Source organism: Micropterus salmoides, unplaced genomic scaffold, assembly GCF_014851395.1.
Source record: "Micropterus salmoides isolate LMB-PRFRI ecotype aquatic unplaced genomic scaffold, ASM1485139v1 Ms_hic_scaffold_9, whole genome shotgun sequence".
Taxonomy (NCBI): domain Eukaryota; kingdom Metazoa; phylum Chordata; class Actinopteri; order Centrarchiformes; family Centrarchidae; genus Micropterus; species Micropterus salmoides.
In genome coordinates, this window is record NW_024044681.1 from 19,446,028 (window position 1) to 19,468,595 (window position 22,568).

Sequence of the window (22,568 nt, forward strand, 5' to 3'; positions counted from 1 at the left end):
ATATCAGTACACAATTAGAAATCATAGCACTCTTCAAACGTCACAGCTCCATTTCACCATTTCAACACCTACGAATGTTCTTTAGAATATTAATAGTAATAGTTTATACATGCTGAATATTGTCTCAAGTTTCAGTGTATAAATAGGGCTGTGTGTGCATGTGTTTATGTGGCATGTGTGTTAGGGGGTCAGAAGTGGCATCAGAAATAGCATTACAGGCACAGAGCGAGGATAATGGAGGGCAGAGAGGAGGAAGACGAAAAGAACAGCAAACACAGGAGACAAAGTATGATCCGAAACACAAAGACACAACCACATCATCGGTACCAGTGGGAGCATGAACAATGGGCAATGGCGGAGTTCTATGACTGGATTGACGCGGGCAAACATTAGTGTAATACATTTTAGTAACATGTAATTACTGTACATTGTGGTTGGTGTTTTGTTATTCAGCAGACAATGGTTATATTCCACAGCTGACTAGATGAGCAATAAACATTACCACCCTCCATCTGTAAAATTACTGTAAAAATTAATATATCTCATACATTTAGACATTTACAGCCAGTAAAAAAAATTAACGTACTCAACCTAAACCTATCTCATGTTTTTGCGACATGAAGCATTCCTGGTGTTGCTATAAAAATAGTGTTGTTGCTAAGTCTTTAATTATGTCCGTGCCACTATACTGTCAACATCACTCATTTTCTGACTGTTGTCATGTACAAACTGCTAGACCTTTCTTATCATTGGCTCCTCTGTGTTTTTGTTTTCCTTAAATGCAACAGAGCTTGTGATGGAGAATATCTTCTTCTTCCAGTCTATGATGCAAATAACATACACTTGTCTTTAGTATCACTTTAAAAAGCAATTATGGATCTTTATGGCCACTTTGAGGCAGTGGAAACATGTTGTGAAGACAACAATGACCTATTATCCACAGTTACAGAACAACTTGATCATTCATTTGGAGTCGTGTTTATGGCCACCAGTGTTCACTCTCTTGTATCTTGTTTTTTGGTCTCTGCCAACTCCTGAGGGAAATATTTGACTCTTTAGCTGCTAAATGCACCCTTATGTTCACCAGCTAGTCACTAACTGTGTCTGTCTGCTGTTTGGTGATGAGCAGGTTGTGGACAAGATGAAACCTAAACAGTAAAGTTGCTGACTGGACAGCGAACAATGGCCTGAAACTTGGCTTTATGGAGGTTTACAGCTCCATAAAGCCAAGCTGACCTGCATATTCAGGTGATAATTCTCGAAAGGTTCATCACTATTAACTCTTTTTATTGTCACATTATCATTTGATACATTGTTAGTATATGTTGACTATAGCTGCTTTAAATGTTTGATTAATACAATAGGAATACCTCATTACACTTGCACATTTAGCAGTGCAGTCACATTTCCAAACCACATACAAGGTGTAAATATGCATCTCAGTAAAAGGTCTGTGTGGGTGATAGTCTCTAAGAAAGCCAATGGTCTCAAATCATAGCAGTACCCTCACCCCCTCCCCAAGAAGAAAAACACACACACACACACACTTGTCTACAATCATGTGAGACATGTGGCCAAGGGTTAATTTCCTGCCTCTGATGTTTGAAGTGATCTTTAAGTGTCAGTAACCTCTGACACCAAATAGAGAGGAAAGGAATATGACTGAAACTTTGGATTAATCTTTGGTCATTTCTCACTTCCTCTATTTTTCCTCCTTCTCTCTGTGGTTCCTGACTTCTGCCTCTCCGTTTGAACAGCTCACTGGTGAGTGCTTATGAACTTTGATTTCATCACACTGTTTGTGGGAGTTGTCACTCTTTCTTAATCACTCTGTACCTTCCCTTCTCTGTGTCCAGACAACACATGCTCTCTACTGATCGAACTCTGAAACTTTATTGACAAGACTCTGTGTGTTTCTTATCGTGCTGCTGACAAGTCACTTACACAATTAATCCATACTTCAATGCAATCTGGACAGATAAGAAGGAGCAGTGTGGGCCACACTGACATGTGCAAAGGTTTAAAGATATTGATAAACATCTTTGTTGAATATCAAAGAATGTAAGTTGTTTTCAAGATTTTTTAACATAAATAAAAAAGTTAGACAAACAGGCTCCAGAACAAGGAAACAAAAAAAGATTTAGTGATGATATTATTATTATTATATTATTCCTAGGTTCCCCTTTTGAGCTCTCTAGAACCCTCAAACTGACTGATTTGATTTATTTTCTTCTGTACAACGTCAGAGCTAACTAATGGTCCATGCTGCATCACCTGGCCACCTCTCAGATGTTTTGTAAAACAGGAAATGTGATGTGATTGCGTGCCTGAAAAATAAGAGACAAATGAGCCCACTTTTGTGCTTCTAATGATAGCGATATTGACGGTCAATGCAAAACTAAATCTTGCTCAAAATGTAGATTGTAGATTGATTGCCTGTATTTGTATACATTTTCAAATGAAAAGTGATAATAAAACACTAGCCAGACACTAACAGCACGGACCATTCACTGTCATATTGTGCCTGGCAGAGCTAATGTCTCTGTACAAATGTTCATTTTAATATCATATGATTTAAAACGTTGCTATTTAAAGATATTGAACGTACGTGGTGGGCTGTTTACTGCCTGTCTGACATACACACAAATGTTATCGATAGTGTAGGTCGGGAATCGAACCCGTAGTCATTCACGTAGCCGACAGTTTAGCGCATCGGCTACGTGAGGGACGCCCTCTTCGCAATGTAGCGGAAAGACCCAATAACCTACATGAGAATGAACACGGACATACATGAGTCTTATTATAGCTAATATACTAAACAAACTATCCTGGGTTGTTTGCATCTCATACAGCTAAGAACTTTCATATGCGACAGGGCAGAAAAGCTCTTAAAAGTCATTTCCAAAACTCACCATTTCTTGGTACACTCCAAAACGAGTTCCTGGTAAGAGGCAACAAACTGAAACTTTGAAGCCTTTTTGCCAACTCGCTGCAGTCTTTTCCATACCGAAGTCATGACTTCCTCTGGTTAAATAAAACTTAACAGGAAAAAAAGAAAGAAAACACACACAAACACACTCCTCTGCGCAACAATAATCCGACGTTGCCCGCTGCCTCCTTAAAAGTTCCTTAGAAGGTCTTCTTCTTCTGCTACTGCTGGTAATGATGATGATCAATTTCACACAAGCTGCGACTCGCGCTCATAGGCAATACCTTGAATCACACTCAGAAAAAAAAGTAGGCTCACGTCGCCATTTACCGAACAGAAAGTGCTTTATAAGGAAAGTGGATAATTAGGACGCAGCATCAAAGAGGAACCGATTCCGCACTGCTCGCTATCATTCACACAGGCTAAAGACGCCTGACATGAAGCTAAAGTTTCAACCAAACAACTGCAGGCGCTCTCATATGCAACTTCTCTCTCCCTCCCTCTGGTAGCAATCCACATGGAGACAGCACCGCTCAGTCAATCCCTGCCGTAATATAGGTCTGCTGCCTCGAGAATTAAAGTTCACCCTCCTTCTTTCCGTCAGCCTGAGCAGGCAGTGGCAGAGAGACAGGGAGAGAGTGAGACAGGATATGCAAAGAGTCCTCTGGTGATGCAGCAGAATGCAAAGTTCTTTATCTTGCTGCTTATAGGCAGTGTGTGCAGGCACTGAGGTAACAGTCTTCAGTCATATACCCCTAGACTTTGATCTGGATTGTCACTGGAACAGGCTTATCTGACAGTCACTGATTCATTTCAGCTCTACAAACTCAAGATCTCTTTTAGGCTACAAGGCCCACAAGTTAAGGCATAAAACAGGCTATATGACACCCATTGTTTATTTAAAAATGAGCTCATAGTTATAACTCAAGTCACTTCCTGCGTTTCAGGCATGTCATGCAAAAGAAAAGTGTGTTTCATCCAGTTAGCGGCAGAAGTATAGTTTCCATGGAGAGGGCCAACCGAGAGGGCATGGGGATTTTCCTCAGTGAGAGCAGGAGTGTATTTTTAGGTAGGGGGGAACAGGGATGGATGGATGGACAGAAGCAGCTGGGGTGGAGGAGTGCAGGGCACAGCAACTCTCTCATGACTCAGAGTTTGTCTAATATTACACTGTGGGTACAATACTCTGAGGTGTTTTATTGCTCTCAGTACGTACAGGTTGTATTTTCAATTTTCTTCCTTGTAAACAAACCTGACCACCATATTTGATGCTTTGAATCTAACACAGACCTTTGTATTGTCCCATAAAAGTGACCTCCCATGTGCGTTTCTTGCCTTGGAGGAATTTCATTCTCACATTTGTTTATTTTTTCAACCTTTTCCTGATCTCACCATTGATTGTATTGCACTCTCTTACATCACACACACACACACACACACACACACACACACACACACACACACACACACACACACACACACACACACACACGTGCACACACACCTTACTGTCCTCCCTAGCACTCTGTGCTGACCTCCAGTCTGATGTCTATTCATCTTAATAATCACTCACTTTAGCACACTGTTAGTGTACTTACAGTAACTGCGTGGTGCGATAATAACAACAATAGCCAACATGATGGGTGACCGAAAACACAGAAATAAAGGCGCAAACATGTTAGAGGAAAGAAAGTGCCACACAAACATGAGTCGCGATGCAGAGATGGAGACAGACAGAAATGGACAGATTCTAACAATAACCACAACATGTGTTGATTATAAATAGACAACAGCATGAGTCCTTCTGCTCAAACATCACTCCCCATCATTCCTGCTGTCTCCACAGCAAATGGTTTTCCCCCAGTCTGCTGCTTTCAACATGACCTCAGAGGAGGAAGCCTTGACTGGATACAGTGTGTCCCCTGTTGGTCATATTTTGCAATATCATCCTCTGATTTACTTACTCAAACACAGAAATGCTGTTGTTTATGGTCAACTCTGTAGTTTATTTGAAAGATTTAGATAGAGAAAAAAAGCATTTCACTGGATTTTTCAAACCATGTCCTGTCTAGGAAACTGTAGTGATTCAATCCAATACTATTTAACAGTATCCACTATGCAGGATGTGTTGCTTTACTTTTGTGTAATATTTCTATGTCTTGTTCGAAATGTTTGGGTTGTAGAAAAAATTCAATATAAATATTCAAAGTTGGAAGGAGTTGTGAAAAAAGCTCACGACTTATGGGCAGTTGATGACTTCATCCAAAAGCCCGGAGTAGAATCCCAACAGAATTAACCTTTAGCTTTGCCTGATAGAAATCTCCCAAAATGTGCCTTTTTTCCTCTCAGGTTTGTTTTGAGTATGGACTGGTGAAATCTCAAGATGAAGCAAAATGTATTTTAGTAGGTAAATAACTTCTGGAGCAGTTCCTTACTGAGATAAATAAAAACACTCACATCAGTGTCACTGGCCGACATAAAACATGAGGTTACAAAAGACTATTTCAGCAAAGCCAAGTTTCTATATGATTAATAAAAGATATAAAGATGTTCAATTATGCTGCAGGGAAGATACTGAGCAGACATTTTCTTATCTTATAATTCCAACATGAAATCAATCAATTTGGAGAGATTTATACATAATTTTCAAAATAATTCCTCCTCATATTTAGGTGAGAAAAATGTGTATGCTCATGTCAAATGCTCACAGAATTAAAGACAACACAGATTTTTGTCTGTTCTTCTGTCAAGTAAATACTATGTAACAGGAAAGATTATCCCTCTCGATTTACACAACAGGGACTGTGAAGTCTGGGATTATCAGGAAACCACAATCAAACATTTCATCCCACAACTGCATTCACAGACGTCACACTATTTCACCCAGCTCAATTTCACTGCCAAGCAAGCAGCATGTAGTAGCATGCACATTATGCAATGAAGAGCAAAAAGATGATAACATCTGGTCTAGTCTCATCTTGATTTTTTCCTCTTTTAGTTGGCTTTATTTCCGCTGCAACATACAACAGATGGCAAAGTCAACACCAAGGTAGTGCATGTTTAAATGCAAATAAGCGGCCAGTTAACAGAGCCACTGTTTGCTTTCATTTGACTGGCCCACAGCCAGATTTTTTTTTAATGAACCCACCAGTGTTTGGACGCAGTTTAAAAATGTACATTACCCACCAATCCTGATATGCAGCGTACGTGCAAACAAGTGGAGGAACGAAAAGTAAAAAGTAGGTGCAGCTATGAATCCAAACACTATAGACTGTTAGGGCCACTATTGGCCCCTTAATGCTTCTTGAACTTGCAAGTGTAACCAAGACATGCTAAAGCTGACTATCAAACCTGATTTTTAAGATGCAGTGGAGTGTAAATGCATCTGCAAAGGCCACGTATGTCATGTGCTTCTCCCAAAACCCTTCCAACCACATCAATGGGATGTCTAATAAAGTCACTCCTGGTTGAAAAGGTGTCAGATAAATGCAGACAGATTTATCAAACAGGCACTGATTTTAGAAAGTGTAAAAACACAAGACTACATACTGGACATATTCTCTGAACAAAAGCTAGTGTAAATGGGGCCTGAAGGTAGAGTAAGGAACTTGTGTGTCTGTATCTTCATTAGGGAATATGAAAGGAGTCCTTGATCCACTGGTCCCTGGTGTTGCTCCTGGGTGGGGGCAGAGACAAGGACAAAGAAGATGAAGGCTGTGAGAGAACTCCAGTCTCCTCCTCATCTTCATACTCCTCCGAGCATCCATTATCAGCACTGAAGGAGGCCTCAGACATAAGCGAGGACGCCTTGTGCTCCTGGATAGCCTCGTGGAGGGACCACAGCTGGCACAGCAATGACACTTCGAGTTGACGCAGACCGACCTGTTGCACAAAAACACAAAACATCTGTTCTGGCCATCATCGATTAGGTTAAACAACGGATGAGGAAAGTAGTAAAGGGCAATCCACGGGGGTGCTATTTAGACACACAGATGCAGGCAGGATATTCGGAGAACACCTTACCATCTCTTTCCGCAGCAGAGCCAGAGCAGCGTCCAGTCCGCCCGGCTTGCTGTGACCGCGTGGCGCATCCCCGCCACCCCGGCTGATGTCGGCCTGGATGCGCGTTCTCCTGCTGTGCAACTTCTCGATGTCCCGCCAGGACCCGGCGCTGGAGTTCAGGATGCCGCTCAGGCCCCTGGGCAGCGGCGGCAACCCCTCCACAGAGGTGACACCGCCCACCGGACAGTCCGCCGCGCTGCCCCGACTCCCTTTCATCACGACGTTGCGCAAAGGGGACACAACGCCACAGTTTCTGCACGGATCTCTCAAGAAAGCAGGACAAGGATCACTGTCAAAGGCAAACACAGAATGCGTTATGATGTCTCGCCGTCACCCACGGGTAGCCTACTATTTCCCCCTCTCTCCCGCTGTTCAAAGACAAAAGTAGGCCAAAGCACCCCTGTTTTGTGGATGTGAGTGGGATACAGCAGTGAACTCCGGCTTCCTGTCTTTGTTTTGTTTCCTTTCCTTTGTGTCGGAGAGTTCGCTGACAGCTCCCGGCTCCGCCCGGCCGTGACCCCGTCCCGCCCCACTACAGTCTATGTCTGGGGTTTGTTTGATTGAACGGGATTACTATTGAGATACACTTTAGACACGACATAAAGAAAGTAAGTCAGGCTTTTCCATCACTGGTCATCATTTGGTAGACTGATAAATTAACCACATTAAAGAAACTAGTAGGCCTAAATAAATAAATGCGTCAGTAGGCCCTAATTTAATGTGAATTGTGTTGAAACAAGTATGGCTGCAGTGGTAACTCATTCACATGACACATTTTAAACAGAAATACAATTTACTTGTTTATTGATGCTTAAAATGGTACTTATTTAAATACAGCGTTTTCTAATTAACAACCTTAATGGCACTGTTTTGCATTTGGCGCCCTCTTGTGGATAGAAACAAACTGCAGAACTCCTGAACAGGTAAGCTTCAGGTACATAATTACAAAACTCATAACTGCCTTGAAAAATACTGAAGCTGGCTTTTATCTACGGTGAAGTGCTGTCTATCGATGAACAGTGCAGTTTATTTGCTCCAGATGTCTTTAGTGAATAAAGAATCACGAGCCTGACTCCTGAATATTGCCCTGTCTCTTCTGAGCATCACTCAAATCACATGACCATCATCATGTATCAAATATATTTACAATAAAAACCTCAGAACTGCCAGCACACAATGACAATCTCTGAATCAGCAGAGGGTTAGATACAACAAATCTATCCGAGCATCAGACTTAACAGTAAATCGAAAAATGCACCGAGGGTCCCATCAGAGGACTGGTGTTTAACAATGTACCAACAGATCATACATTTGAAACGCTTACATTGTAGTGCTTACAGCATTGGCATTTAAGCAATGGAGTTTTAGTTTTTGTTTGAATTTTGTGATTTGCAGCATGTTTTGGATACTATGTAACAACCAATCAGAAAACAGATGTCATTTCCCCAGATGTGAATTTGGTGATCATTTTAGATTAACCAAAGGCAATCATCTATGTAAATACATTACCAGTCCCTTACTGTATAATACAGATTAGGATTTGTTTAATGGTCAGATGGTTTTAATTGAATAGCAATAATGTATTTATGTGTATTTAGAAATGTTCAGTTCTGTCAAGTCAACTGTTCAAACATTTGTAACATATTTTGAAACCATGTAACACGATATTTCTGCCAGCCATATAGGTATGTTAACTGAAGAGCAATTTATGCACTTTGACATTTTAATCCTTTAATCGTATTTGAAGTGCATTTCACAACCAATTTTGAATTCAGCTCTATGCATTGATTCAGTCATAGAGAGATACTGCAAAGCAGTGAACCAGAGTCAGTATTCCAGGAGAGGCAAGTAGAAAGAGCGTTCCCGTTAATCCATGGTTTCAACCTTTTCCATGGTGGTTACTGGCTGAGGTCTTTGAGGCTGCGCAGTGAGCTGGCACAGCTGGCGATGAGGCTGCAGAGCTGGATACTTGACTCCAGGGAGGCTGAACTATCTAGCTGTGTAGTGGCCCAGCGAAGTTTGGTTAGAACAGCTTCCTCAGCTTCTTGCAACACAGGTCTGATGGCAGCGTCCTGTGGACAAACTGGGGGGCGAGGTGGGGCCACGGCTGGGGTGGAGGCAGGAGTTGAAGGAGAAGGGACAGCAGGTAGAGGCAGGGCAGCTCTTCCCCCTGCGGCAGCCCCCTCACAGTGCTCTGGTCTGGGAACTGACACACTTGCCTGACTGTTGCTGGCGCTTTCACTGAGTTCAGGGGCCTGGGACAGCGCAGGGGACTGGGCTGCAAGCTGTCTCTCCCTCACTTGGGACAATGCTGCCTGAGCATTCAGAGCTGAGAGGAGTAAAGAACAAAGAAGACAGGGAGCAAGCCCAAATACAATTTAGAAAAGGCTCAAACAAGAACAGAATTGATGGAGCAAATGAGACAGAAAATTTAATAACATATGTGATGGTGGATCAGAAAACACAAGGAACAACACGAGATATAACTCATGCGCATTAAATTTGAGTTGTGTATACCAGGGTTGTCCTTATCAACATCAGAGTCCAGCTCCTGACATGAGACACAGTAGTTTTTCTGCTGTTTGTCCTGCAAAAGAATTGTCTGAAAACAGAAAACACACTTATTTTAACACAAACATTACACCACTCCACCTTTTCTACATTATTAAATGTAACAGCAATATCATCATCAAAAATGGATCATAAAAATCAACTTCACTCACCCCGCACACATCACAGCACTCTCCCAGCATCCTGTATCCTTTGAGCAGGTAGTCTCCCATCAGCTTGCTGATTTTGTCTTGTCGCTCCCTGCGAGCCTGGATCACCTTCATTTCTGCCTCTGTTGGAGGCTCCCACTCAAAGTCATTGTCATCTGGGGTCAGTAACAAAGTGCTGATTTAATTTAATTGTATTGCACTTACACAGACAGTGTAAGTTAAGCTAAGTTTATATATCTGGAGTTACGTCTTTCTGACTACTTAAAACTTAATTTAAGATATCAAATAAAGGACCATGTCGATATTTGAAACTGGAATTACAACTAATCATGAATCAATGTCTGCAACTGAACTGTAGATATCTGTAATTAGAAACCCCATACACGTGAATGCAAAAGTAGTTTGAATCTAACTAGTTGAAATTACAGATATATTGAATTAGAGCTTTGACAAGGCAAAATATTCAGTTATGAATATCCAGTTTAGCTAATAAATGTTAAAACGTCTTTTCATACTGCACTGCACCATTGTCCCCACAAAATGCAGAGCTGTTTCTGTGATAAACAGTCCCTAGCACTGTTGAAACGTGTGTTTTCTATCTCTGTTAGCACTTTGCCGATTTTAATAATTCGATTTTACAAGACTTGTGCACTACCTCGAACATTTACATTCAACACTTTGATCTACGTTATGTTGTTTTTAAACGTGATTAGCATTGCCACACTGCTCTGCTAGGAAGTGATAAGCTAGCTAGCTAGCAAATCCACCGGGCTAACGGTTATCTGTATTTTGGGGACGACACATCTTAGAAACATTAAATTACACACGAGAATCATTACCTATACGTGCGTCAAAATGTTTCTTTATCAACAGTACAGGTGATTGGTAGAAATGTCAAAGTCAGCTTGCTTACAAGCTCTTAAGTTCACAAACCTCCATTCAGAGCCATGTTGCTTCTGTGCCACACGTTGTACGTGATGACGTCACAACAGTCAAGCGCAGTATTCTTCTTCGTTGAGGTTTTTACGGTAGTTGGTATTCTTGCTTCCCCTTTTGGATAATATCCTTCAATGTCAAAGGCTTTCATCAGTCTATTTTTATTTTACTTATTGAAAATGAAGAAAATATACGTACAAGTTAAGGAATGGGTACACATACATTAAGAAAATGAAATAATTTACAATGGTGGAAATTAAACTAGAGCACACTCAAACATAGCAGGCACACTCACAATGAAAAACAAGAGAGATCAAGAAAAAATAAATGAGTAAATAAATAAAATAAGATACAATAAAACATAAATATAAATAAAATCATTAAAAATTAACAAATAATTGAATGCAAAAAGACAAGGAACACAAAAGAGCAAGACAGGACACATTAATAAATGTGTGCATTTAAATTATCCATATAATAAATTATATCATTGCCTGTAATCAGTCTTGTAACACTCATAAAACAAAGTAGCCATTTTCTTCTCTCCACACTCTAAAATACTTTTTACACTCGTGTAAAATTGTGTAATCATCACTTGTCTTCCCTTTGTATTTTTTTCTGCATGTTACTATAATGGGCTCTACTTTCTCTTTTTCATCATCACAATGACCTGCTGGATGTTTTCCTATAGTCAAGATGTGTATTGTTGTTATTTCAGCAGAGTCGTTGACTCCTCAGTCATTCATAAATGCCATGGCTTAAATTCCTTCTTAATCCATTACTATGTATTCACGGTATACTATTGACTGAAGGGAACACTTACATCCTTCCAAATGTATCAGGCTACATCATGAACATTTTCCCCATGACTTAAAAAAAAGAAGATAATTCACTCCTTCCTTTTCCATCCAGAAATGGTAGTATTATTTTAAGTTACTACTCTACTTCTGCTAAGGATTAATATTATGATGGTAGTCAATGAAATTGATAATTATGCAGACAATATATAACCAAAGCATTCTGAAATTGATTAAATAAAATATTTCAAATGAACAAATTATTATTGTTGTTGTTGTTATTTCTGAATAACTCCTGGCTCATTTTTACAAATCAGCTGAAAACTCAGTCTGGGTTCATTAATGGAATATCAGTCATGACTGCATGTGTCTCAATATTGATATTCTTATTGATAAAGAATTGATAGAAGACATTTTTTGAATAAATATTCTTCTTTGACTTAAAGGTACATTGTGTAATACATGGCCAGAATTTTAGTTTAAAACATTAAAAAATCAACAAACATTATCAAAAGAATGTGAAGAAGCAACAGTTCGGACGTTATGTCAAAAAAGTCTATGTATTATGTTGCAGAGATATCTACTGAAGTTACAGTGCTAACAAGCTACCCTGTGCTAATCCTGTATTGTAATACAACTCTATACCTCTAAAGGCTTAACTTGAACAAAGTTAGAATTTAAAATTGTACAGTGAGTCATGATTTGCTCATGTAGAAACTCACATGAATTGATTTTGAATCAGACAAATCTGCAAGCTCATGTTTTTTTTGCTTTGGCATATCTGGTGGTGTCATCTGGCCCATTCCCCTTCAGGCAGATTTCAACCATACTAGATCCGGTTGGACCAATCCCAACCATTTGTGGAACCATTTCAGTTGAATAAACTATCATGTTAGTATTAAAGGACTTGTAGACTAGGCTATGTTTTCACTAAAAGAAGAACAAACAACTGCACTTAAAGATGTTATTGATAAGAACAATGTGTTTTCTGCATTTCCGACAGGATATGGTAAGTTTAATTGACCAACTATGTTGGTAAATTTTAGTTGTAGTTTTATCCAATTGTGTCCATAGGCATCTCTGTCTGTTGATAACGCCCCTTGGAAATCTAAAATGAACTAGAACTGCAAGTAGTTATAAGCGGGCTCCAAGCCTCCCAGCGCAAGCCTCTCCCCCCCCGGCCCCGCGGAGGGCACGCGAGTCGGCCCGGGCGCCCCGCCGTCGTGCCGCATAAGGTCCCCACATTTGGTGTTAATGGGCCATTCCAAACAGAGGCAGAACGTCCTGCCTTTGAAAATGCCATAGGAATGAAAGGGATTTAGTGAGAGATTTCAGCTTCACTTTTAGTGCCACCTCTTGGCCAAATTGCATCAAAATTGTCATGTGTGATCAGGGCCCCATGGGAACAATTGCCCCAAATTTGGTATCAATCGGAGTTGTGGTTGTGGAGATCTAAAATGCATGTAAGTCAATGGGATTTTTCTTTGACGTCTTTAATCTGCAATAACAGTTCCACCTATGGGCATATTTGGGTGAAGATTGGTGCCTGTAGTAAGGGGACCATGCTGAACAATTCGGCACTGGTTTCATGTCAGTGTGACTTGTGGTTATAGAGGTTATAATTTTGTTGGATGAAATAGTGCCCCCTAGGGGCGAGTTGCACCAAAGTTTGCACAGGCCCTCAGGGGGGCGTCCCACATTAACGCTCCAAACATGGTGTCGATTGACCATTCCAAAGTGAAGATATGACATCACTTCCTGTTAGTGGCGTTTTTCGCAAACGTTTGCTAGCACATAATTGCGACATTTTTTGTTGGATCAAAATTTCCTCTACAAAGTTTTATCAGCTTGGTCAAGAGATTATCCATGCTAAGTTTGTTGTTGATCGAACTTGCGGCTTAAGGAGGAGTTAATTAATAAAATAGGTTTTTCAGTTTTCGCAATGTAGTGAAGAAAGTTTAGGTAAAAATGGGCGTGGCCCATACCAAGAGATTCAGCTCGATCCCCTGAATGTGTGGATATAAGGTTTTTGATATACGCCTTCGTAGGCGGGAGTTCCAAGCCCAAACGCGTTGACCTTGCTTATAGCGCCACATAGAGGTAGAACTGTGCGGATTTTTGCGCCTGAGTTACGTGCAGTGAACTGGACTTACCCTGTGAGTTCCCCTTCGAGGGAACTCGAACTGTGTCGGTGACGACACTATGGGAATGCCTCTAGGCGTGGCAGGGCTGAATTATGAATGTAACTACTTCAATCCTATTGGCGTTGCTCAAACGATAGCATGGGACGGCGTAACTGGAGGCGTATGAAGCACGCCGGCCCCGCTATGACGAACTCTTGGAGGTGGTGACGCGGGCGGTGGCCAAGCTCCATATCGATTGGCCGCAGGCTGTGCAGGACACACATGCTGGGAGTAAGCTGGATGAGCGTTTTCTGAAGCACCGCGCGCCGCCTCCGCGCCGGGCTCTGCCGTTCTTGTCACTGTATATTTACAGTATACAGTCTTTCTTCTCGGATTTGCACAATGAGTTGTGAAAATCCTGGAGCAAGCCCTTCACAGCACGCCTGACTACTCCCCTGCTCCTGGATTACAGCAACGTTGCAGGGGTTAAGGGATTCAGCTATGGGATGATACCCTGGGTTGAGGATGCTTTGGCCAGCTATCTCTCACCCGACCTTGCGCCGGTGCAGCCCACTAAGCCATGTCGCATTACATCTGCTTTGGTGGGCAAGGCTTATATGGCGGCAGGCCGGGCTGGTGCGAGCCTGCACACGATGGCGGTTCCCAAGAAGGACGGAGGGTTGCGTCCGATTTTGGATCTGTGCCTGAACCAGGCTCTGAGGAGGTTCAGGTTCAAGATGCTCACCATCCCCGCCATCGTGTGTCACATCCAATCCGAGGATTAGTTTGTCACGATAGATCTTCGAGACCCATATTTCCATATCTCCATCCGTCCCTCTCACAGGAGGTTCCTGAGGTTCACCTTTGGGGGCATGGTGTACCAGTATCGGGTTCTTCCGTTCGGCATAGCACTCTCCCCTCGCACGTTCACCTAGTGTATGGAAAGCTGCATCCAGTGTCATACCTTCTGGCCTGCTACATATGAGAGCCCTGCAGTGGTGGTTGAAGACCAAGGGGTTCTCCCCGAGGGGGAACCCGTTCCGTCTGATACGGGTTACGAGCAGGTGCCTTCGTTCCCTGTCTGTATGGAAGAAACCTTGGTTTTTGTCCCAGGGTCCCAAGTTGGGGGTGCCATGTCACCGGACAATTATTTCGACAGACGCCTCCCTCACGGGGTGGGGCGCGGTCATGGACAGCCACTTTTCGAGAGGATCCTGGCAGGAGCATCATTTCTCGTGGCACATAAATTGCTTGGAAATGTTGGCGGTGTTCCGGACTCTGCAGAGCTTTCTTCCCGACCTCCGAGGTCGCCACGTCCTTGTCAGGACCGACAATACGGCAATGGTGGCCTATTTGAATCACCAGTGGGGTCTGCGCTTGCGCCCATTGTGCAGACTGGTGCATCAGATACTCCCGTGGTCCCAGCAGAGACTGTTGTCTCTTACGCCGATGTATATCCCTGGGGCCCAGAACCAGGGACTGGACCTGCTGTCGAGGCAGGGGCTGAGGCCCGGGGAATGGAGACTCCACCCTGAGGTGGTGGAGTTATTGTGCGAAAGGTTCGACCCAATAGATGTGGACCTGTTTGCGTCTCGAGAGACTACACACTGTCCACTGTGGTTCTCCCTCTCGCCCCCAGCCCTACTGGGGCTGGATGCCATGGTGCAGACGTGGCCGAGGCTGCATCTGTATGCGTTTCCCCCAGTCACTCTTCTCCCGGGGGTTCTGGAGCGGGTCCATCAGGACGGTGTCAGCTTACTGTTAGTAGCCCTGTTTTGGCAGGCCCGAGTGTGTTTTTCGGACATAATCTCGCTCCTGCAGGGCCCGCCGTGGCAGGTTCCTCTGAGGAGGCATGTCTCAGGCAGAGGGCCGGGTCTTTCACCCTTGCCCCACCCTGTGGAGGCTGTGGGTCTGGCCCCTGAGAGGGCGCAGTTCCTTGAGGCAGGCCTGACGGCGGGAGCGGTTGAGACTCTGCTCAGCTCCAGAGCTCCATCCATAAGGAGGACGTACGGCCTGAAGTGGAACGTGTTTTCCACCTGGTGTAGAGAACGGGCGGTGGACCCAGTTACCTGCCCGGTAATTGCGGTACTGGAGTTCCTCCAGCACCGTTTCTCTGCTGGCCTTTCCCCATCCACGCTCAAGGTGTACGTGGCTGCCATTATGGCGTTCCACGCTCCTCTGAGGGAGGGGCCTTTGGGGAGGCTCCTGCTGGTCGTGCGCTTCTTCTGTGGAGCCCAGAGGATGAGACCTGTGATTCGCTACAGGATTACCATCTGGGACCTGGCAGTGGCTCTCGAAGGCTCTCTGAGGCCAAGCACCTGACCCTTAAGATGGCCTTTCTCCTAGCTATCAACTCAGGTCAAGGCTGTCCTGCACCCTTGTCCAGGCTACATCCCTAAGGTGCCGTCCTGTATGGCAGGGTCTACGGTGCTGCAGGTGTTTCATCCCCCACCTCATGTGACGGCGGAGGACGGGAGACTTCATTAGCTCTGCCCTGTCAGAGCATTGAGTATTTACACTCTGAGGTCCTCCCGGTGGAGGAAAGCAGACCAGTTGCTGGTGCGTTTTGGGTCCCCCAAGGCTGGGCTCCCCGCTTCTAAACACACGATCAGCAACTTTATCGTTCAGACTATTTCCCTGGCCTATCAGGTTACCTTCACCTATGGGCGTAAGGGCGCACTCTACTCGAGGCATGGCGGCCTCTAGGGCCCTCCTCTCAGGGGCTTCTCTTCGGGATGTGTGTGAGGCAGCTGGCTGGGCCAGTCCTCACACTTTCATCCGGTTTTACAGTCTGGACCTTCCTTCTGCGCCCGGCACCCGAGCGCTGTCCTCTTAGTCGTGCCTACAGGTTACTGCACGCTGGGGCAGGTGGAGGCTTTCGGCGTGGGATAGTGGGTATCTCGTTCCCATAGTGTCGCAGTTCGAGTTCCCTCGAAGGGGAACGTCTCGGGTTACGTATGTAACCCTTGTTCCCCGAGAAGGGGAACGAGACACTGCGTCGGTCCTCAACGCCTCGCCCCGCCTGGAGCGCCTTGCTTCATAGCAAAGAGCTGGTTTGTCCTGTGTGCCAGCATGCTTTATACGCCTCCAGTTACGCCGTCCCACGCTATCGTTAGAGCAACGCCAATAGGATTGGAGTAGTTTCATTCATAATTCAGCCCTGCCATGCCTAGAGGCGTTCCCATAGTGTCGTCATTGACGCAGTGTCTCGTTCCCCTTCTCGGGGAACAAGGGTTACATATGTAACCCGAGACTTTTCGCGTCACTAGCAGTTACCATCAAGGCTGCAGTAGTGGAATTAGCGGCGGAAGAATAATAATAATAAAAATCCGAGCGATTACAATAGGGTTCCCAGCTCCGCTCGGGCTTGGACCCCTAATTAAGAGGTTCCAGGCTATTTTGCAGTAGTCTGATGATGAACACATAGACAGGCTGGGTTAAATTGTTTCAGCACCGCAGAGCGCATTTGTAAATATACAGTGACAACTTAGAAAACATAATGTGGAAAACTAAATATGCTGTATGAAGTAGTGCGTGCGTGAATTACTGTGCCATATGCACTACATTTCCCTGTGCCACTGTGCCACTGTGCCAATTTGAATTTCCCCTACGGGGATCAATAAAGCAACATCTTATCTCTTATGTACAAGTTCCTCAAATTGTCTCCCTATCAGCAGGCTTTATCATAACATATAATAATGTTACACTGTAGTGGGCTGTGAAAGAGAGCAAGCTGACAGTTGACTTTCAGTACAATGTGCTGGTCCATTAATGAAAACACACACACACACACACACACGTACACACGCACACACGCACACACGCACACACGCACACACGCACACACGCACACACACGTACACATATATATGAAACAAATACAAACAAAACCCACACCACAATAATTCTGTTTTTACAATAATTTTATTGGGGTTATCTGACTTGATGTCAAAATCAAAATCTGATCCATTTCACAAAAGACAAAATATTCAAAATAATAGATGAATGCATCACTGTAATCCAAAGCACCATGGTTTTTATGGGCTTCAAGCTGATTTTTCTTTCCCGACTCATACTCTGAAGGGTGGTGAAGGTGACTTTTATTTTCTGCATGTAGGCCTATGTGTGTGGTTTGACATAAGTTTGGTTTCTAAATGTTGGATTCTATTTTGCAATCCAAATGCTCTATTCTACAGCTAAATTACATTCATCAAACAACAAAACCATGAACAACAAGACCTGTGAGGGGACTGGTGTTACATCTACACGTATATCCTTTGTGTGTTGAAAAGGTCATTCTCTTCAGTTGCTTGGTTATTGTTATTTGGTTTCATTACATCAGTCCCATCCTTCTTCTTTGTTTTGTGTCTATTCCCATCGTTGTCTTCCTGTCTTTCCTCTCAACCTCCAGGGAAATATCCTCTCTGGAAAAAAGTAAACACAAAGAAAACTTTACAATCCATACAGAATGGGTATTGGCAACATTCTTCTATTTCCCACGCCAAAAAGCCCCATTCAATTCATTAAATTGAACCTAAGTTTATCAATAACAATCACCTGAAACTGTCAACATTATACTATGTAGCACATCCACTGATATGCAACATTATGCATTAAATGAAATAATGGATGACCACTGAGCTGCATTTATTAATTTGAAGACCCTGGGAGTTTTAATTAATTTGAGCTTTTTATCAGGATTTTTATGGACATACAATGAGCAATGATAAAGACTATGTATTGCTTAGCCTAACACAGAAAACAAAGCATGGCATGGAAAAATAAAAGTGATGTGGTACTTACGCTGATGTGCAGTCTTTACTCTGCTCAATTTGGAAGGGAGGTTGATGAGAAAGGAAGAAAATTGTTACGTGGAAAAGAAAAAGATGAGAGTAAATCATTTGAAAAGGCAACTTATAAACTGTGAGGCGCACTGGTAGATGCACTACACAGTACAAGGCTTGAGTGTGTTATTAAAAAATACCTGCTGGCTTGGGGTGCATGAGCATCAATGGCAGTTCCACTGTGACATCACTGCAGAGAAAACAAACCAGTCAGAATAATACAGGTGACTGGTGATCACTGCTAACTGGCTGTGTGGGCTATGATATTTATTGTAAATAACCCCCCCTTACCTGGCAGTGAGGCCACCCAGCAGGCTACATGAAGACAAGAACAACATCACAAGTTTGTTTTAGGTCATTTAAATCTTTTTTGATCAATTTTGATTAAGTTTTCTTCTGCCAAAAAATGCTTAAACAGACACTTACCCTCCTCCGGCCACCATGAGGTTAATTATAATTTTGTAAGAAACCAGGATTCCCAATACCTCCTTATCTATACCCCGCAGCCTATGGAGAAGAAGAATAACAAGGATTTGAGGATTAGAAGGTTTAATTGGAAGTGTCCTTCTATTTTTATAAAACTATAAAATTATGAAATTATGAAACTATTATTATATAAGACATGGACACATATCAGAAAAGCTACTGTAAATGTAAAACTACCAAGTGGCTATGCAATATTGGCAGTCACAGAAACCAGAACTACTTTGGATAATTCTCCTGATTCTTTGAACATTCTAGCAATGATCAGATGAATTACTTGTAAATCCTTCTTTAGTCCTGTTTGCTGTTTGTGCACTTACATAGTGGTGGAGGCCAAGTTGGTATCCTCGTCCTTCAGTCGTCCGTCCAACGCAAGACCCCTTTTCTCCTTGTTGTCAGCCAACACTGGTGTGATGCTCAGCGTATTCTCGTAGGTGTTGCTAGGCTCCACTGTCTCTCTGTGGAGAATAAAACACAAAAATTAACGTATCAAACTGCAGACTTGATACTTGATATTTGTTGTGGTTCTCTACTTTCAGTTCTCTGTCCACGTACCCAAACTCTTGGTTAAAAACCCCCTTAGTGTATTTGTCTGCTGAGTAGAGGACAATGTCTGTGGTTTGGTCCACTGTGAGAAGAGGGAAAGAAAGACACCAAGAAAAACAGCTCTTAGTAACACTCATATTAACTCATATTAACTATATTTAAAAGCATTTCTATTATCAGAGGTACCCACCAGTGATTTTGATTTTCTTTACGGTTTTGTTGCTCTCATTGTTGATTTTGATTTTGATTGGGATTTGTTCGCCGTGGAAGTAGAGCTGTGATCAAAACCAGGAAACAACCAGTTAATGGTGGGAAATGGTGGGAAAGTTGGGAAAACAGTCTTAGTCTGCATTAGCAAACATTTAGGATAGCAGAGAAATAAAAATCATTGTAAATAATAAAGTTTTGCTACTGTACATCTTTCTCCATGGACGCTTCTAGATGAACAGGCTTGTCGGACATCATGAAGCTTTTGCAGATGTCAGCCTTGGGTCCGGCACCGACCTGAGTGGGGGCGTACTGGATTTTACGGATGACAAGGCGAGCAGTGTCCCTGTTGGGCACAATGGGACAGAGGAAGGAAGAAGAGATGGATGAGGAAGGCAAACAGGCAGAATAGGAAGGCAAACAGATGAAAGATGAAAACACACTCACTTCTTTTCAATCTTCTCATCAGGGTCGCACTTTTCCTTGGCAAGGTAAGTTTTGACTTCAAAGTCGACACCACAAGCCTGCAAAGCAAAAAATAAAATGTTGGCAGCTATAACAACAAACAGTTAACATACTTGCTTACACACTAAGGAATATGGAGAGGTGTTGGCAGAATAGCATTAGGTTTACCTTCCCCTTGTCATCTGGTCCAGGCTGCAGAGAGACTGAGCATGGCAGGTTGTTGGGAATCTAGAGAGACAAATGACAGCATTTACAATTAAACAGAGGAGTTATTTTTATTTGTTTATTCGCAACAAAAAACATATTTTCAGAGATTGGATTCAAAACACTAAATATGAATCAATTATGGGAGTTCAGACTCGTTCATCAACCTTTTATGGCTAAAGGCCACATTTTTAAAAAAATTGTCAAGTTGTCATGTGAATTTGAGGATGGCATACTGTTAGTTTATTTTGTTTTATTTTGTTTTATTTTGCTCTGAGTGGATTATATGGAAACGGGGACCTGTTTCAAACCAATTGAATACCGTTTTAAATGAATAATACATCAAAATAGCAGTTCAGGTAATCTGCAGTGACCCTCTGCATATCAAGCCACTTTATAAGTTTGGGCATTTTAATAGTTTGTATGTGGGTACAGTATAATATACCGTTAATGTGTCCATTAACCATTTTGTAAAATAAACCTTTCAATTCAACCTGAAAGTTAGAACATGTGGTTGAACAGGCTAAACATGTGAAACTGTTAAAGCTTTGTATCCGGACATGTTGTCATACTTCAAAAGTGAAAGGGTATGAGTTGTCTCCAGCCTTCTTCAGCAGGGTATCATGCATAGCGCTCAAGGTGGGCTTGTGGTCCGCGGGGTAGATCTGGACCTGCTGGAGCCAGATGTCCTTCCTGAAGCACAGGCCCATCACATCCAGGTCGTCGCTACCATAACGAAAGGCACATGCCAGCTGCACGAACACTGTCAAATTCAAATTAGCTTTATTGGCATGCAACAATATTGCCAAAGATATATATAAAGTACATAAGGACAATTAATTTCATACATTTCATTAGATAAGGAAATAAAGCAGCAAAAGTTGTGTTTGTGTGTGTTAATACAAAATAAAATAATAATAATAAAAAAATATAAATATGTATAAATAAATATATCTATAAAATAAAATTTCCGTAAAAATAAATAAATAAAACAGTAAGTGTGTGTGTGTGTGTGTGGAAAAAAAAAAATTAAAATACATTCTGTAAACTCATAATAGTAGATTTGTTTCTTCATCGTGCTCTCTTAGGTCTTCACATGACTTGACTCAGGAAGCTTTTAGGGGATTGAAACCTTACCTTTTCTGTCTCCAAAATCACTTGTGTCCAGCTTGACAACGCCATCTGTGAAGGTAAGAGTGCAGACAATAAATCTTCATAAATTCATAAATCTATCATTCTCACTATAGGCAGCTGCACACATACACACAAACACATACACACACTGAAGAAGGAACATACCAACTTTGTCCACCTGGGACACGTGGTCCACATAGTCTCTCTTCCCCAGGTAGAGGGTCAGCTGTCAGACAAAAGGACACAGAAAAAGTTGAGTCCTTCAGACCCTGATGACAGTAACTCTATTGCTAAGTATGTTTCACTCATTTCTAACAGACACTACCTATCACCACATATCAAAAAATGTAGAATTACCCCTCCATTTCCACTGGTCTTCTTGAAAACCCTGTAAAAAGGAAGTTTAACAACAGTTTAAGAATATTTGTGTCTGATTAATCAACCCTTATGTCTTCATTTAGCCCTGTTTTACATTATGCCAAACTGACCCAAGAGATGTGCTTGTGTAGCTCTGGTGAACTCCATGCCCAAGAGGGTTAAGGCAGTGCTTGAAAATAATGGTGGCCTCACAAAATATTGACACTGTGTGTCACATTGTGTGATGTGTTATTTTGAGGGGACAGCAAATTTACACTGTTATACAAGCTGTAAACTCATTACTTTGTGGAGTGTCTTTGTGAAGTGTCATTTCTTCAGTGTTGTCACATGAAAAGATATAATCAGATATTTACAAAAATGTGAGGGGTGTACTCATGTTTGTGAGATACTGTATATAAGGAAATCCATTCACTTTACTCGGTTTTCTTCCTAAATGTATCCAATTTGACCATCCTTCATTCCTTTTTCCACCCTTTGCTTTTGTCCTTCTCTATAACATAAATCACTTTCCTAACAATCAGAGGTAATGAAAAAAAGTTTTATGTATAAAAAGTTGTATATACAGTAGTTGCGGAACTAGTGATTTGTAATAGTATATCAAACATTAAACGGCTTAACATAGTAAGTCATTACATTCTGAAGGTAAACTAGGTTCCCTTGCAAGCAGCAGAAGGGCCAGTAATCCCTTACTCCCTTTTATCCGGTTAGGAACAGCTAAGTGTGGAGCCGCTTTACCTCAT

At 42.3% G+C, this 22,568-nt stretch overlaps 4 protein-coding genes across 14 annotated transcripts in view; all 4 read right to left on the minus strand.

Moving 5' to 3' along the window:
* Positions 1-3,556, minus strand: part of LOC119896180 (EH domain-binding protein 1-like) — a 33,196-nt gene extending 29,640 nt beyond the window's left edge. For 5 of the 10 annotated variants that reach the window (XM_038709672.1, XM_038709670.1, XM_038709671.1 and 2 more), the window contains exon 1: positions 2,913-3,555. In XM_038709672.1, the coding sequence (XP_038565600.1) occupies positions 2,913-3,016 (104 nt within the window). In that variant the 5' untranslated portion in view covers positions 3,017-3,555. Of the gene's footprint in view, positions 1-2,912 lie in introns of all 10 variants that reach the window. The other 5 variants (XM_038709667.1, XM_038709674.1, XM_038709673.1 and 2 more) reach the window with 5 other exon arrangements.
* Positions 3,557-5,501: 1,945 nt separating this feature from the next.
* fam89b (family with sequence similarity 89 member B) lies at positions 5,502-7,568 on the minus strand. The gene is made up of 3 exons (XM_038709693.1): positions 7,390-7,568; positions 6,953-7,280; positions 5,502-6,811 (listed from the first exon to the last, which is right to left on the minus strand). The coding sequence occupies exons 2-3, from the start codon at positions 7,205-7,207 to the stop codon at positions 6,557-6,559; spliced, it is 510 nt and encodes a 169-aa protein (XP_038565621.1). The 5' UTR covers positions 7,208-7,280; positions 7,390-7,568; the 3' UTR covers positions 5,502-6,556.
* A 210-nt stretch (positions 7,569-7,778) lies between these two features.
* On the minus strand, positions 7,779-10,748 carry znrd2 (zinc ribbon domain containing 2). 2 transcript variants are annotated; one of them, XM_038709690.1, is made up of 4 exons: positions 10,645-10,748; positions 9,715-9,866; positions 9,509-9,593; positions 7,779-9,320 (listed from the first exon to the last, which is right to left on the minus strand). In XM_038709690.1, the coding sequence occupies exons 1-4, from the start codon at positions 10,658-10,660 to the stop codon at positions 8,890-8,892; spliced, it is 684 nt and encodes a 227-aa protein (XP_038565618.1). In that variant the 5' UTR covers positions 10,661-10,748; the 3' UTR covers positions 7,779-8,889. The 2 variants fall into 2 exon arrangements, with proteins under 2 accessions (XP_038565618.1, XP_038565619.1); XM_038709691.1 differs by lacking the exon at positions 10,645-10,748 and adding an exon at positions 10,551-10,571.
* Positions 10,749-17,472: 6,724 nt separating this feature from the next.
* On the minus strand, positions 17,473-22,568 carry arr3a (arrestin 3a, retinal (X-arrestin)). Its single transcript, XM_038709627.1, has 16 exons — positions 22,564-22,568; positions 21,808-21,838; positions 21,616-21,676; positions 21,454-21,498; positions 20,889-21,079; positions 20,281-20,340; positions 20,095-20,171; positions 19,858-19,993; positions 19,631-19,715; positions 19,450-19,522; positions 19,215-19,352; positions 18,838-18,918; positions 18,703-18,726; positions 18,552-18,601; positions 18,371-18,390; positions 17,473-17,991 (listed from the first exon to the last, which is right to left on the minus strand). The coding sequence occupies exons 1-15, from the start codon at positions 22,566-22,568 to the stop codon at positions 18,386-18,388; spliced, it is 1,062 nt and encodes a 353-aa protein (XP_038565555.1). The 3' UTR covers positions 17,473-17,991; positions 18,371-18,385.

What these genes read in the sequence shown, in the direction of transcription:
- arr3a (XM_038709627.1), bottom strand. An exon ending in AAAGAAAATCAAAATCACTG is followed by an intron (nt 19,523 to 19,630) that starts GTGGGTACCTCT and finishes CTCTTCTCACAG; the next exon opens with TGGACCAAACCACAGACATT. An exon ending in CTCATGGTGGCCGGAGGAGG is followed by an intron (nt 18,727 to 18,837) that starts GTAAGTGTCTGT and finishes GTCTTCATGTAG; the next exon opens with CCTGCTGGGTGGCCTCACTG.
- fam89b (XM_038709693.1), bottom strand. Translation starts at nt 7,207, where the DNA reads ATGAAAGGGAGTCGGGGCAGCGCGGCGGACTGTCCGGTGGGCGGTGTC. An exon ending in CTCTGCTGCGGAAAGAGATG is followed by an intron (nt 6,812 to 6,952) that starts GTAAGGTGTTCT and finishes TTTGTGCAACAG; the next exon opens with GTCGGTCTGCGTCAACTCGA.
- znrd2 (XM_038709690.1), bottom strand. An exon ending in AGTGCTGTGATGTGTGCGGG is followed by an intron (nt 9,594 to 9,714) that starts GTGAGTGAAGTT and finishes TTCTGTTTTCAG; the next exon opens with ACAATTCTTTTGCAGGACAA. An exon ending in TGTTGATAAGGACAACCCTG is followed by an intron (nt 9,321 to 9,508) that starts GTATACACAACT and finishes TACTCCTCTCAG; the next exon opens with CTCTGAATGCTCAGGCAGCA.